General features: G+C 38.4%; 2 protein-coding genes across 2 annotated transcripts; both read left to right on the top strand.

Moving 5' to 3' along the window:
* The first annotated feature begins 872 nt into the window (after positions 1 to 872).
* On the top strand, positions 873 to 6,537 carry avil (advillin). Its single transcript, XM_067256203.1, has 20 exons — positions 873 to 1,078; positions 1,301 to 1,378; positions 1,476 to 1,550; positions 1,733 to 1,929; positions 2,059 to 2,167; positions 2,265 to 2,375; positions 2,469 to 2,674; positions 2,823 to 2,901; positions 3,019 to 3,117; positions 3,365 to 3,518; positions 3,652 to 3,752; positions 3,942 to 4,079; positions 4,185 to 4,343; positions 4,507 to 4,686; positions 4,796 to 4,947; positions 5,082 to 5,226; positions 5,357 to 5,545; positions 5,657 to 5,725; positions 5,844 to 5,954; positions 6,073 to 6,537. Exons 2-20 carry the CDS (start codon positions 1,319 to 1,321, stop codon positions 6,184 to 6,186), a joined length of 2,448 nt encoding a protein of 815 aa, XP_067112304.1. The 5' UTR covers positions 873 to 1,078; positions 1,301 to 1,318; the 3' UTR covers positions 6,187 to 6,537.
* A 125-nt stretch (positions 6,538 to 6,662) lies between these two features.
* On the top strand, positions 6,663 to 10,988 carry tegt (testis enhanced gene transcript (BAX inhibitor 1)). Its single transcript, XM_067256307.1, has 10 exons — positions 6,663 to 6,803; positions 7,813 to 7,904; positions 8,207 to 8,315; positions 8,406 to 8,526; positions 8,612 to 8,660; positions 8,766 to 8,863; positions 9,139 to 9,218; positions 9,414 to 9,514; positions 10,128 to 10,203; positions 10,351 to 10,988. The coding sequence occupies exons 2-10, from the start codon at positions 7,849 to 7,851 to the stop codon at positions 10,372 to 10,374; spliced, it is 714 nt and encodes a 237-aa protein (XP_067112408.1). The 5' UTR covers positions 6,663 to 6,803; positions 7,813 to 7,848; the 3' UTR covers positions 10,375 to 10,988.
* Positions 10,989 to 14,579: the final 3,591 nt, after the last annotated feature.

Here is a 14,579-nt window from a genome sequence, read left to right as displayed (position 1 = left end):
AGAAGTACTTAAGGGTATACTATAGAAACAGTATTGATCAGCATTGATTTGGTAATTTATTGGTTTGGTCTAACCCAAATTTGTTCAAAAAGAGAAACTGCCTATTTGAAGCAGAGACTGGTTCCTATAGAGAATAATGGTCAGGCATAACACGGACAGAACAAGCATAATAATCCTACTTATACTTGTCATTAAGTGTCAATGATCCGACATTCCACATTATAAACCATTTTTGTTGCGGAAACTGATGAAGGATGGAATTAATTCATATAGAAAAATATCAAATATAACTTCCTATGAAAGTAAGCAAATCTCGTAACCCCACAACGCCCTTTTACGTAGAGATTTGCATCCAACACACTCTGTAGTATTACCATTTATTCAAAACTAGTCCTCAGTGTTTGCATGTTGGAGAAATATAATGTTGAGGCTATGTTTGCTATGAGTCTTCACTTCACTTGTCAAGACAGTTTAACTTTACAGTCTCTGCTGTAAACAAATAAATGTAACAGATGTGTGGACAATGTGAGATGTGTGTCCTGGATCGAAGCTGGGGATGGGCATTGCAATTCTCTGATGTCTGAACAGTATGAGACAACTGCATTGTGGCATCAGTGGCCTGCTAGCTGTGTGGTGCATAATTCAACAAAAATCCATAGCTCCCTATCATTACAGTGGGGTCCATTTCCTGGTAATGGAAGGGATATTTATGGCCCATCCCTCCCATCACTCTCTTTTACCACCACTGCAACAAATGGGTGCTTTTAGGACGTGGTCTTTTGAATAGGAGTCAAACATGCTTTTTCCTCATTTGCCTGTGGAGTTGTGTATCTTTCCCTTTGTAAAATCAGCGATTGGGCAGTGTGATAGGGGAAGTCCTGGAACATGCAAACTCAGGCAAATCTATCAAAGGAGGATGAAGGAAGAATAAAGGAGAGGTGGGCATTTTAATGCTGCAGTGACAGCCTGCATCTTCTGGCTTTCTCTTATAGTGCTTTATGTCTTTCGTCCTCTAAAGATAAAATTAAGAGTAACAAGAAAGGTGCATTCTCCTCCTGTTCTAAAGAATCTTTTCAAGGTACTGTTTGACCTGATCTTATCTGCTTTCTGGGATTTCAGACAGTGGTTTACGCATGATGTGCTGTATACTGTAGGGAAAGTTAAAAAGTATTTGATGAAAAGTAATGGATAAATTACTATTATTATTCTACATCTGCAAATTTAAGTATATGATTTATCTTTGATGCTTGTTACGCTATAAACATGTCAATGGCAACTCATTTTAACACTTGACTGGCAGAAACTGAATCTGAGAAACATGGAGTACACTTTCAAAGCAGTAACCAAGAATCCTGGAATTATAATCTGGCGAATTGAGGTAATGTAACAATAAATGCCAGAGTGTATTTTCAAAAGGTTAGATCTATATCAATGTATTAGCAATTCTCCAAATGACAGATTTCTCTTTGCCACAGAAAATGGAGTTGGTGCTGATCCCTGATAAGTCATATGGTAATTTCTATGAGGGTGACTGCTACATACTGCTTTTTGTAAGTCCTGAAGCATGATAAATCCCAAAGGATGTTATATCAGGGTCCTAACTGTCTACAGTCCTGTATGATCTGCATTATCTGTTTGTATATCCTGTTTATTTTGCACGATTGGCTATTGGGCTTTTTATGTTTCCATAAAGAGGTTTTGTGTCAGTGACAAAAACGTTCTCTCTCTCCAGACTAAGAAAGTAGGCAGTTCCCTGTCCTATGATATTCACTTCTGGATTGGGTCTCAATCCAGTCAGGATGAGCAAGGTGCAGCTGCCATCTACACAATCCAGCTGGATGATTTTTTGGGCTCCAGTCCCATCCAGCATCGAGAGGTCCAGGAGCATGAGTCCGATGTCTTTAGAGGCTACTTCAAACAGGGAGTCATGTGAGTCTGCTGTCCAAAGTAGTTCAAAAATCTATATAATACATGCTCTATGGTCAAAAACACAATACAATTTCTAAACGAAAAGAAGACGTAATGTAAAAATATATATATATATCTCTGCTTGCCAAGCTATAAAAAAGGGGGAGTGGCTTCAGGAATGAGACACACAGAGACCAACAGCTACGATGTCCAGAGACTACTGCATGTGAAAGGAAAGAAACGGGTCACTGCCAATGAGGTCAGAAACATAAGCACAGACAATAAGGTTCTAATTGCATGAAATACTGTAAAAGCACTTGTGACATGTATCTTGCCCGGTTTATTCAACACTGTAGGTGGAGATGAAATGGAATAGCTTTAATATTGGAGATGTCTTTTTGTTGGACTCTGGAAAGACTATCATCCAATGGAATGGACCAGAAAGCAACAGACAGGAGAGGCTCAAGGTATGTTTTCAATTGGTCTAACATCTTAAGGGGTATGCCAACATACATACAGTAAATACATGAAAGTAAATTGTAATTCTATGAAACTCTAAGGGTATGTTACTGGCTAAAGACATTCGAGACCGCGAGAGAGGAGGTCGAACGGAGATTGGTGTAATTGAGGGTGATGCAGAGGGAAATTCCCCTGATCTCATGGAGATCCTCACTAGTGTCCTTGGAGAGAGGACTTCCAAGCTTTCCATGGCAATACCTGATGACTTAGTGAACCAGGAGCAGAAGGCCCAGCTTACCCTCTACCAGTAAGTTGACGATCCATGTACAATCTTTCCTCTATCTTAAGTCCTGTTTGAATTGCTTCAGAGCTTAAAACGAATCTTTAGAATGTGTAGAGAAGAAGTTTGACTGAAGCTTGACATACCCCATATTTATGTGTAACATCTCTTACAGTGTGTCTGATGCTGAAGGTCAGATGAAAGTCACAGAGGTAGCTACCAGACCATTGGTTCAGGACCTCTTGAATCATGATGTGAGTCTGGAGCATTTGCAGGTTTTTAAAGATCAGTGTGATAGGTCAAATAGTTTAATCAGACAGACAAAAGGCTTATATTCTGAGTGTCTGTATAATAACTAAATGTATGCACAGGACTGCTACTTCCTTGACCAGGGTGGGGTGAAGATCTTTGTATGGAAAGGAAAGAGAGCGAATAAAGCGGAGAAGCAGGCTGCCATGTCAAGAGCTCTGGTGGGGAGCAGAAAGATCAATTAAACTTTTGTATAATCTTTACAAATCATTGCACATTTTTCAATAATTGATTTGGTATTTCAATTTTCTTTTTTAAATGATGTGGAGTTAAACTTACCCCTGTATTGGAACATCACATATCACACTTTCTTTCTCTGTATTGTCATTGTTTGTCACTAAGTATTATCACACTGACAATGGAGCAACATAAGAGGGCATTTAACTGTGTCCTTTCACCTGTGAGCAGGACTTCATCAAGCTAAGGAACTACCCCATCACTACTAACATTGAAACTGTAAACGATGGAGCAGAGTCAGCCCTTTTCAAGCAGCTGTTCCAGAGCTGGAGTGTGAAGGATTTAACTGTAGGTCTGGGTAGGGCGCACACGGTGGGAAAAGTGGGTATGTATATTTGCTTAAACTTAAATGTGTATATCATTATACCTTATTATCTGTTAGGTCTTCTTTACACATCATGTATTGGTTTTTATCAAACAGAATATTTAACTGATTGTTATCTGATTTTGGGTTTCAGCACATGTAAAACAAGAGAACTTTGATGCCACACGGATGCACGTAATGCCACAAGTTGCTGCACAGGAACGTATGGTAGATGATGGCTCAGGCCAGGTGGAGGTAATCTATTTTCTGTTGTCCATTAATGCCATTTGCTTATTTACAATAACTGTCATTCTTAAAACCTACAGACCACTTGTGAAGACATACATTTTTATAATACAACTGCAAACCACACAACATTTAAATTTTCCATTCTACAATTATACAAACTCCTATGTGTACAAACTATGTTCTTGGTTATATAAGGTGTGGCGTATTGAGGATTTAGAACTGGTCCCTGTGGACCCCAAGGGGTATGGCTACTTTTATGGAGGAGACTGCTACTTGGTTCTCTACACCTATGAGGTCAACAACAGGAAGAACTACCTGCTCTACATGTGGCAGGTACTCTGTGCTAATAGGTGTCACATTCACTGTAATTTAGGTTTGCAGTTTATTTAAAATTCCTACATATTGTATCGGTATAACAGTTACTTTATTTAATCCTAGGGACGCCATGCATCTCAAGATGAATTGGCAGCCTCTGCATTTCAGGCTGTGAGCTTGGACCAGAAATATGGAGGCCAGCCTGTGCAGATCAGAATCACCATGGGCAAGGAGCCCAGACACTTTATGGCAATTTTCAAGGGTAAAATGGTTGTTTTTGAGGTGAGATGCTAGTCCTAATCAAGTGAATCAATTATGTTTGTTTCACTTATAGTAAAGTGTACTACAGGTTAATTATGTTGAACTGTTGTAATTGGAGGATTAGATGCAGGATTTGTAACTTCTTAATTAATTAATTTGTAATTCTTTATTTATTCTACTTCAGGGAGGCACATCCAGAAAAGGGGGCACTGACCCGGAACCTCCAATCAGATTGTTCCAGGTCCATGGTTCTGACCCTTTAAACACTAAAGCCATTGAGGTTCCAGCCTTAGCTGCTTCGCTTAACTCTAATGATGTCTTTCTGCTGAAAAGCCAGACAGAGATGTACCTGTGGTGCGGAAAAGTATGTGTATATGTGTGTTTGAGTGAGAGAGAGTTAAAAAGAGAGAAAGATTGGAAGGTTAGTACAGAAGCTTTGGTTGTAGCAATGTCTGATTATCTTGAATTTCCAGGGATCGAGTGGGGATGAAAGAGATATGGCAAAGGAGGTCAACTCTGTCATTGGTCGGCACTCAAAAAATCAAGAGATTGTGGCTGAGGGGCATGAGACTGTTGAGTTCTGGAACGTGCTTGGAGGGAAGGCACCTTACGCTAGCGACAAAAGGTAAGATTAGGTTTAACCTGCACAGACTGGTTTATTAAGTAATACTAGTTTGGTTTGTGAAAGTAATCCCTCTTTTGCTCTCTCACTCTCTTCTCTGTGTTTGTGTTTGCCCGTGTGTGCACATGCTTTCAAAGACTGCAACAAACTGTTTTGGACCACCAACCTCGTCTGTTTGAGTGCTCCAATAAGACGGGCCGCTTTATTGTGACAGAAGTGACCCAGTTCACCCAGGATGACCTCATTGAGGACGATGTCATGCTTCTAGACACATGGGACCAGGTACAAAGGGGATCAGATCACACTCAAGATACATAACATAAACATTAGCACCTAACTGTTAACATAATATATTAAACCATACTATGTATAACGTATAATGTTCTGTATGCAACTTAATTTGGGTGTCTAGATCTTTCTATGGGTGGGTAATGAAGCGAATGAGGTGGAAAGGAAGGAGGCAGTAGTCAGCAGTCAGGAGTACCTGTCTACTCATCCAGGATCCAGAGACCCTGACACTCCCATTGTATTAATCAAACAGGGCTATGAGCCCCCCACCTTCACTGGCTGGTTCACTGCCTGGGACCAAACAAAATGGAGTGTAAGTAAAAACAATCCCTTTTCCGATCAAGGAGGAAAACAAATTTACTGCAGCTTTAGGATGCAGGCAGGTCACAAAGTACTCTTACTTATGCATCTCTCTCTTTGTAAGGGAGGAAAGACATACGAAGAGATAAAAAAGGAACTTGGCAATGTGTCAACCATAGTTAGGATTACTAATGTAAGTATGATTTTATTTTAATTGAAATTTGCTTTTGTAAGAAGGGATTTAAAGAAAGTTCTACCTGGAATATCCTTTGCATTGGAAAGTCAAATAACCTTTTTAATATACCTCACAGGAACAGAAGATCGATGAGACCAAGAGGAACTTTGAGCCTTATCCACCAGATGAGTTGATCAATAAACAATCCAATGAGCTACCTGAGGATGTGGATCCTTCTCAAAAGGAGGTAGATGTGTGGTGTCTTGCCAAATACTTTGTTATATATCAATGATACACTCATAATTTAAGTGCTCTATATACTCTGATTGACATCTAAGATTCTAACATCTGATTTTGTTTTTCAGAAACATCTCTCAGACTCAGACTTCAAAGTCATATTTGGAATCTCTAAAGATCAGTTTGCAAGCCTGCCGCAATGGAAACAAATCAACATTAAGAAAGGAAACGGATTGTTTTAAGACAATCATATGTTCATTTTATACCAACTTCCATACTTGGTTCACAATTCATTCAGTTTTTACTTTGCTACAGAGTTTTGAATTGCAACCTTTCAGTGGAGACAACAATAATTAGCAAAGATAATTGTTATTAAATGTAGCTTTACATTTTCAAGAATTACCCTTATAATCTAAACCTAATCATGCCACAGAAAAACATTTAAAATACTATATTCTATAGTAGTCAGTACAAAATGGTGGTGAAAATATTGTGTTTTGAATAATTGCTTTGTTTAAGTTATAAAATGCATAACACGAACAATAAAGATCTAGCCACCATCACGATATCTACACCTTATTTACCACATAAAAATATGTGTCATGATATGTTGCAACCATTGATTGTAGCTAGTGCAACTGTTGCACTTATTGCGTTGGTCGAAGGGCGTGTCCATCAGCGTCACCTCAACGTTGTTACGCAAACGCCTGCTTGATGCTTGCGTGTTTACTGACTGAACAGGACTGGAGAGCTACCTTGTGGAGAACAAACACAACATACAGTAGCCTGCTTTGTGTTTAACAACTTAATATTACAAAGAAACTCTAGCTGCAGAATTGTACTGAAATACTAACATCGGGTAAATACTTTTTCAAGTGGTGTTAAAATTCTGTGTTATATATTCTGTACAGTTATCTCGCTTATTAGTAGTTAGCTCTAAATAATCTGGCAAACATTAGCTAGTTAGATACTGTAGCTAGCTAGTGCCAGCCAATGGTCATCTAGATAACGCTAATCATCGTTGACGTTATCCATGTTTTTGCTTTAAAATCAATCTCAAATGTATTCATAATGTTTCTACATAAAATATACGACGGGAAACCTGAAACAGTAACCTTAACATTAGCTATGTCAGTCCTATGTCAGAACTTGCTTGTCGCATTGCTAGCTAAATCGGCTAAACTAAGGCCTTGTTGCGACAGCAACCAAGCTAACCACTGTCGTAGGCAGCTAGCTCTAGAAGTAGTATGCAACTAAAGCTAACTAATTCTTGTGTTTAAATGTTAAATAACATTAAACCGTATTTAATAATATGATTGTTTTTTGGACCGTTAAGAAATGATGGTACAAGCTGAATTGTTTGCACGGATAGACAGGTGTTTCCTAAATTCAGAAATCACACAGGGGTAGACTAGATGTAAGATACTTGTGATTGTCGCAAGTGTGACTTCAGATTACGAAGCAATTTAGAACAAATTTGCAAAGCCATACTGTGTACTGGTATATACTAGGTTCAAATTAACTCGTTAGTTATAGTTAATAAGCAGGCACTGCTAACAAGCTGGGTAATAATGGTTTGTTTTGATATAGTTAGACAGCTAACTGGCCTAGTTAGTTCGTTTTTTGTTTTTTTACTAAGCAGGCAGAGACCATAGTCGTGTTTTCAGACGATGACGTTTTTCTATACATTTTTCAGAGTATTGTTACTTAATCAAAAAACGGAGAAGAAATATTCTTTCATTTGTTGTCAGCTCTTCGTTCGATGAATTGGTTATTGGGGTAGAAGCACAGGATTTGGTGTTTGATATTGTGTTTTTCCTTACAGACGTGATTTCACTTTTAACAATTAAAATGTCTGTTTCTTTTAGGAACCTTCAATCGTGTTATAGAATCAACCAGTCAAAATGAATGTGTTCGATAGAAATATAAATTTTGACTCCCTATTTAAATTTTCCCAAATGTAAGTATTACAGACTACTCACATCATATTCATTGTAATTAAAAGTCACTCACACCACAAATGTAGCTTACACCTTTCACATGTGTCAAAATTTGATTTCAGTTGTGAGCATGTTTGTTAATTTGTTTCTGCTGTTCTTCTTGATTATGATCCCATTAAGATGTCTTCAGTGTCCCTTTTCTGTTGAAAATGTCCTATTTAGACATCAATTTTCTCAACAAATGATAGAACCCAGAGAATAGGACTAATAAAAAAACTGTCAACTGGATTCCAAAATAAGTTTTGGCTTTATTTCACCCTAGCTCGCGGTCCACCCAGCTGCATCTGAAGAATGTGTACTCCAGCCTGGCTCTCTGCATGTTTGTTGCTGCTTCTGGAGCCTATGTCCATGTCGTCACCCGACTCTTCCAGGTAAACAGGAATGTTGATTGAAAGTGGGCTAACAAGGCATACAGTATTTTGACTTATTTATAACCAGAACACTTTGATGTGTAATTTAAGGGTGGGCTGTTGACCATGCTCGGCTCATTGGCAATGATGGCATGGCTAGCCATGACCCCTCATAGTCCTCAGACTGAGAAGAAGAGACTGGGCATCCTAGCTGGGTTTGCTTTCTTTACAGGTAACAAAATAGTTAATACTGAATTGTTAAATATATTTAAATGGCCCTGATACTAATATTATATATTTTTTTTTACTTCATGCAGGTATTGGTTTAGGCCCAGCTATGGATTATGTCATAAGCATTAACCCAAGGTAATAGTATTACTATACCAGTGTTATTTCACAAAAGGATTTCTATCAATGTTCTGAATCTTTTCCTGATATCTGTACTTTGCTCCATTCCCTTTACATTCCCAGTATCATTGTGACAGCCTTCCTGGGTACCTCCATCATTTTTGTGTGCTTCACTTTGAGTGCCCTCTATGCCCAGCGCAGGAGCTACCTCTTCCTGGGAGGTAAAAGCACCAGTCTGCACCCACTTTGTGAATGAACCTACTTTAGTTATTTTAGGTCCAGTTTCCCAGACATGGATTAAGCCTAGTAAAGTAAGAGAAAAATTAAATGAAGATCTAATTGAAAATGGTTTTAGTCTAGGACTAGGCTTAATCCATGTCTGGGAAACTGGGCCTTAAAGTCAAGTGAGACCGGTGGTTCAGTAATAGTAACAGGGCAGAACACAATTATATTGTGTACCATCAGCATTTCTCCCTTTAATTTCTCTATGCTACAGGAATCCTGATGTCAGGCTTGTCCATTCTCCTCCTGGTCTCCATTCTGAACATCTTCCTGGGATCTGTAATGTTGTTCAAGGTAAAAGACAAAACAACACCAATACAACATAAACATCCCTCCTACATGTCACATTCATTAAACAGTAAAGCTGAATACATTTTATGGGATTTAAAAGTCTGGGCCACACAGACAATCAACAACAGAAGGAATCTGGACTCCTCTTACCAATACAGCTATTTCCATTTGTTAACTTATTTTTTTTCGCCCTTTCAGGCTCATGTATACCTCGGCCTGGTCATTATGTGTGGGTTTGTGCTGTTTGACACCCAGCTCATCATAGAGAAGGCAGAGATGGGAGACAAAGACTACATCTGGTGAGTAATATACTAATACTTTGCTCTATGAGTTTCTATGGTTGCTACTACATTTTAATATAGTTACATATAGACCTAATTAAACTGAGGTACTTCCTTCTGTGAGTACATTTAGTCATTTAGCAGACGCTCTTATCCAGAGCGACTTACAGTAAGTTCAGGGACATTCCCTCCGAGGCAAGTAGGGTGAAGTGCCACAACGTCATTTTGCACGGCGGGGTATCGAACCGGCAACCTTCTGATTACTAGCCCGATTCCCTAACCGCTCAGCCAGCTGACCCCTTTAGGACACTAATTGAGCAGAGGATGCAGGAAATTGAACAACAATGTAATGCTCTCATCTCAGCAGTCTGATCTCCTTTGCTACTCAGTCATGGTAGTTGCTGTTCCCTTACTGTTGCTGCTGATGAAGCATCTAATGAATGAGAGAAGGAGGCACCTTACTGTATAGTACACTGAGGCTGTCCTCTGCTACTTAAAAAGCCCTGTCCTGTCATCTGAGGTCACAAGGGGAATGTGCATTATATGATGTCTCATCTGCTTTTGCACTATAGAAAAGGCCTGTTCTTAGTGGTTGTATCATTGATGGTTTCCTCTATTAATCCCACTGCAGGCACTGTGTGGATCTTTTCTTGGACTTTGTGACCATCTTCAGAAAGCTCATGGTTGTGTTAGCCATGAATGAGAAGGTATAGTATTATAATATAGAATTACAACCTCCAAATTCTAGTTTGCTTTTCTTCTTCAATTTTCTGTTATCTTGAGAAGAAGCCCAAATGAAATATTTGTTTACTATTGGTCTTGTGTGTGTTAATTTTTATACCTGTGTTTTATAGGAGAAGAAGAAAGAAAAGAAGTAAAGATGGAGAAATATTTCCAATAAAACATCGGACCTGTAATCCCATCAGGAGTTCTTCTGGTGCAAGATCACTAAATGCTTAAATTATTAATTATATTATTCCCATCATAATTCATTTTGTACTTTGATATAGTGTCTTATTTGTGGGATCAATTGTTTGAACTTTGGTTTGACGGTAATATTTGATAAGATGATCTAGGAGTCCCTGTGTACTCCTTTTTGGGGGATAATTTAGTTGATATATTACAGTACTTATCACTAGCCTGTTTGGACAGTTATCATTGCATTGTCAAACAGTAAACATTTCATTCATTTGGCTCTTATAGTTCATCTCATTGAGTAGAAGGTCATTGTCTGGATTCATTACGAAAGGCCACCTTTTTATATACTAGTACAAGTTTCAATTTGTTGCATTTCCTTGCAGCTGTAAATAGGGTGACATTTCCACCACTTTGGCTCCTTTTAACTGCAAAGTTTGCTGACAAATCTGTGTGTACCTGTCCTAGTAGAATAACAGCTACATACTCATGGATTTGGGCTTAACAAAGAGCTTTTTGTCTTTAGCTATTTTTCTTAAATTAACCATTTTTGGTTTGATAAACATATTTCCCAATGCTCTACTGTTTCCTGTTCATATTACATAGATGTTTGCTTTTTGTGGTATTTTTAGTGAATATTGTGTAGAATGCAGGGTGGTGTTATTGGCAGCAGTGTCAGAGTAACATTTACAATTTTACTTTTACTTACCTAAAACTATTAGGTTTTTATGGCATTTTTTCAGATTTAGGATTATCTAAACAAAACACATTTATTTGTGTAGGAAATTCACTCAAATTATTTTATTTGTATGCTCTATGGTTTCACAATAGTTAAAATCTTCATTTATAGTTTTACTGAGAGGGTATGGAATTCCTGCCAAGTCTAACCTTTCCAGACAGTTTTGTCATGATTAAAGCACATGCATTACCATGCAATTAGTAGTCATAGTTCTTTAAAAATCCTGAATCATTAGCTAATGGGTGAGTTTTCCCTATATAGTAGCAGTAGCAGCCAAAATGCAGAAATATTTACCAACAAATCTCATCATTTATTTTCTCATGTGTCTGACATCAATGAATGAGATAGAACAATGAGTCAATGTTCCACCCTGCTGCATTTATAAGGCTTTATTTTCTTAGAAGTGCCAATTACACCACAAGTTTAATAAACTATCTATTGCTACTCAGTTGAAGATTATACTGTTAGCGAGGTAATCTGCATATCTGATACTGTGAAGAAAAATTGTTTTGCTTTTACAGGGATTGCTGTTGTAATTTTGCTTGTAATTTAATGTAAGAATATAAATTTGTTAAAATAAACTAATGGAGAGGAATTGTCATTTTACTCAAACACATTTTCACAAAACCATATTCTGAACATCAACATTTCCATAGTTTCAAGCCAAAGTAATATATACATTCACAATTTAATGTCAGCTAGTTGTTTTAATGGAACAACAGCAGTATTTTGGTTTAAAACACAGCCTCAGTACATTCATAGATTTCTCCCCAGGTTGTAAATGTAGTATCCCCAAAGAACCACATTTCAGTACATCCATTGTGTTCAAACATGTTGGTGTTTGATGTCAGAGTAGTATTCCCACTGTAATGGTGATAATCATCAGTGTAGTAGAGACGGCAGGTGAGTGAGGGGGTGCCATTGAGATCCTGGGGGGGTGGGGCCCATTGCAGAGGTGTGTATTGCAGCAAGTGATGCAGACCGACCCTACCCGACCAGGGACACAGAAGGGCTGGTAACCAGCAGAAACGATAAGACAGGTGGTGTAGGAAGCACAGGCCTTCCTATGGGACACACCTTGAAGAGACAAAGTCAAAAACTGACCTACAATATCAGGAAGGGAATGCAGTGAAACTTGTGTGGATGTCACATTTCAAAGCTATCATCATGCGTAGAACATGCAAACATTATTTTAATCGACTATGTTGAAAACAAGTGGACAGTTTTTACAAGAATACACAAGATGAAACTTGAAAAGAGATCAGACATGCTCACCATTCTCACCCACAATCACCTCCTTTTGGCAGGCATCCTGAATATTTGCTGTGCAGTTGACAATGAATTTAGGATCTGTGCAGTCATTGTCCAACAGGGTCTCTTCACAGTGGTAACACTGCATCTGTAAAGGCCAGACTGAGACATGCATACAATCACTGTACATTTTTTGTTACAAATGCAGATATGTCTATGTCGTTTATGTAGTTTTTTAAAGCCAATGTTTTCATGGTCTCTTGCAGAATCTTTATTAGGAACAATTAGGATTTTTCCACAAGAGGGAGCCAAATCCTTAGGCTGTTGAGTTGCCTCCTTGTGGCTCTAAATGTTTGGTGGCTCTGAATTAACCTGGGAACCAGACAAATCCGCCAGCTCGTGTTTATTTGCTCTGGCAGATGCGTCTGGCCACTCTTCCATAGAAACAGATTTCCCTGCGACCAGAATCTGATTGGGCCAATAACAATAGTTTATGATATGGAGAGATGTGAAGTACGTAAGTAGATTTTTCTGGTATTGGTACTTTACTTCACTGTTAATTTTTCTGACAACTTTTTACTTTCACTCACATTTTTTACACAAATATCTGGACTTCCTACTTCTTACATTTACAAACCAGGCTCGTTACTTTACTTTTAATCTGTATTTAGTGGCATGATCAATATAATTTCTTGTCATTGCGTGCCTTTTTTGAACACTATGAAAGATTATCCATTGGAGAGAAATCGTGAAAAAAGAATGCACTTGGATTCAATGAATTATAGACTTTCTCAACACATGGTGGTTTTGTGTTGCTTGTTGGAATTGATTGGCCGATTAATGCACGTTTAGCCAACTCACAAACACCAGCCAGCTTTTCACCAGCTACACCATCTAAAGCTAAAATTTTCTTGCACATATGTGAGCGGTGTTTATACTGAGGTGTGAGTTTAACTAATTAAACTTGGTTACGCTAACTCCACTAAATTCATTTCTGCACGACATAGTGACCCGATCTGGAAGCACTAAGCCCGTGTATCCCGGTCACGGTACTACTGACACGTCATTGCATTGCTCCTCAGAATCGTTTTCTACTTACACTTCACGCCCTAGGATTAGTCAATGGGTCGTTTGACTCACGCACTTGACCACCTCTCACAAACATCACTTTTGCCAGACCAGGTTACGCCACCAAAATGCTGACATTTTAAATGGGCACTGGTTGGTACAAAATAAAGCCATTATACATGCTTGTCAATTGCTATAGCCTAAACAATGTATTAAATATTAGGCTACTCTAATCTAAGGTGTAATATGGTGTATATGCGATATGCTCGGTAGTAGGCAACAGCGTACCTTATGGCTGGCCACTGAAATAGGTAGCCTATATGCACTTCTGGTCATTGATCATCTGTAATATCTTTATGCACGATGTATATGGTGCATTGGATTGAAGCGTAAATAAAGAAAATGTCAAACGTAAAAAAAAATATAATTTGCAAATAAGTTTGAAATTATTTGTTGCGTGTACAGGCATAATCAAGACAAGTAGTTCCCTATTTTTGCTGCAGGAGATTGATGCCACAGTCAAAGGATAAACAGGGTTTAAATGGTCCACACACAACACATTGTGTGCAAATATTTGAAAAAGTTAAGACATTTAGCCTACCTGAGCAGAGCACGCATCCACATAACGAAGCAAGGATAGCCAACGACTGCATCTTCCATTAACTCCATCAAATTATTCGTCTAATGAAAGGATAGGTTTTGCTTAATGTGTTTCTGTGTCCTAATGTGTTTCTGTGGTTCTTACATAGCAACACCAGCCAAAGCATGCACCTGAGGTTTGGTTGTATCTGAACTTTAATGTCGCTAGAGCGCTCGCGTGCTCTCTGATGGGCAGACGTCACGCAAGTGGAACAATCTGAAAATTCGTAACGAGATAACGGAGACCCACTCATCAAGTCAGTGTCTTCACGTAATATGTTTCTCATTTAAAAAGTGTGATATACATAGCCCGTAGGACTAGATCTTGATAAATGACAGTTGATCCTATAGCAAACAAGCGGTTAAACAAAACGTAGCCTAAATAAAACTCGCAATCATTAGCTACCTGGTGAAAGTGTTTCAGTAGCTAGAACAACTCCTAGGCTAAATAAAAATACTGACCGATTTCAG

This window comes from Osmerus mordax, chromosome 1, assembly GCF_038355195.1.
Source record: "Osmerus mordax isolate fOsmMor3 chromosome 1, fOsmMor3.pri, whole genome shotgun sequence".
Lineage (NCBI taxonomy): Eukaryota > Metazoa > Chordata > Actinopteri > Osmeriformes > Osmeridae > Osmerus > Osmerus mordax.
Note: the sequence above shows the minus strand (reverse complement) of the source record. Positions and strands in the feature narration are given on the sequence as shown.

Excerpts from the sequence above, each read along its gene's own strand:
- avil (XM_067256203.1), top strand. The coding sequence starts at position 1,319 with ATGGAGTACACTTTCAAAGCAGTAACCAAGAATCCTGGAATTATAATC. Across the intron at positions 2,376-2,468 it reads ACAGACAGGAGAGGCTCAAG|GGTATGTTACTGGCTAAAGA; the intron begins GTATGTTTTCAA and ends TGAAACTCTAAG. Across the intron at positions 4,344-4,506 it reads GTAAAATGGTTGTTTTTGAG|GGAGGCACATCCAGAAAAGG; the intron begins GTGAGATGCTAG and ends ATTCTACTTCAG.
- tegt (XM_067256307.1), top strand. The coding sequence starts at position 7,849 with ATGAATGTGTTCGATAGAAATATAAATTTTGACTCCCTATTTAAATTT. Across the intron at positions 9,219-9,413 it reads GATCTGTAATGTTGTTCAAG|GCTCATGTATACCTCGGCCT; the intron begins GTAAAAGACAAA and ends TCGCCCTTTCAG. Across the intron at positions 9,515-10,127 it reads GGAGACAAAGACTACATCTG|GCACTGTGTGGATCTTTTCT; the intron begins GTGAGTAATATA and ends ATCCCACTGCAG.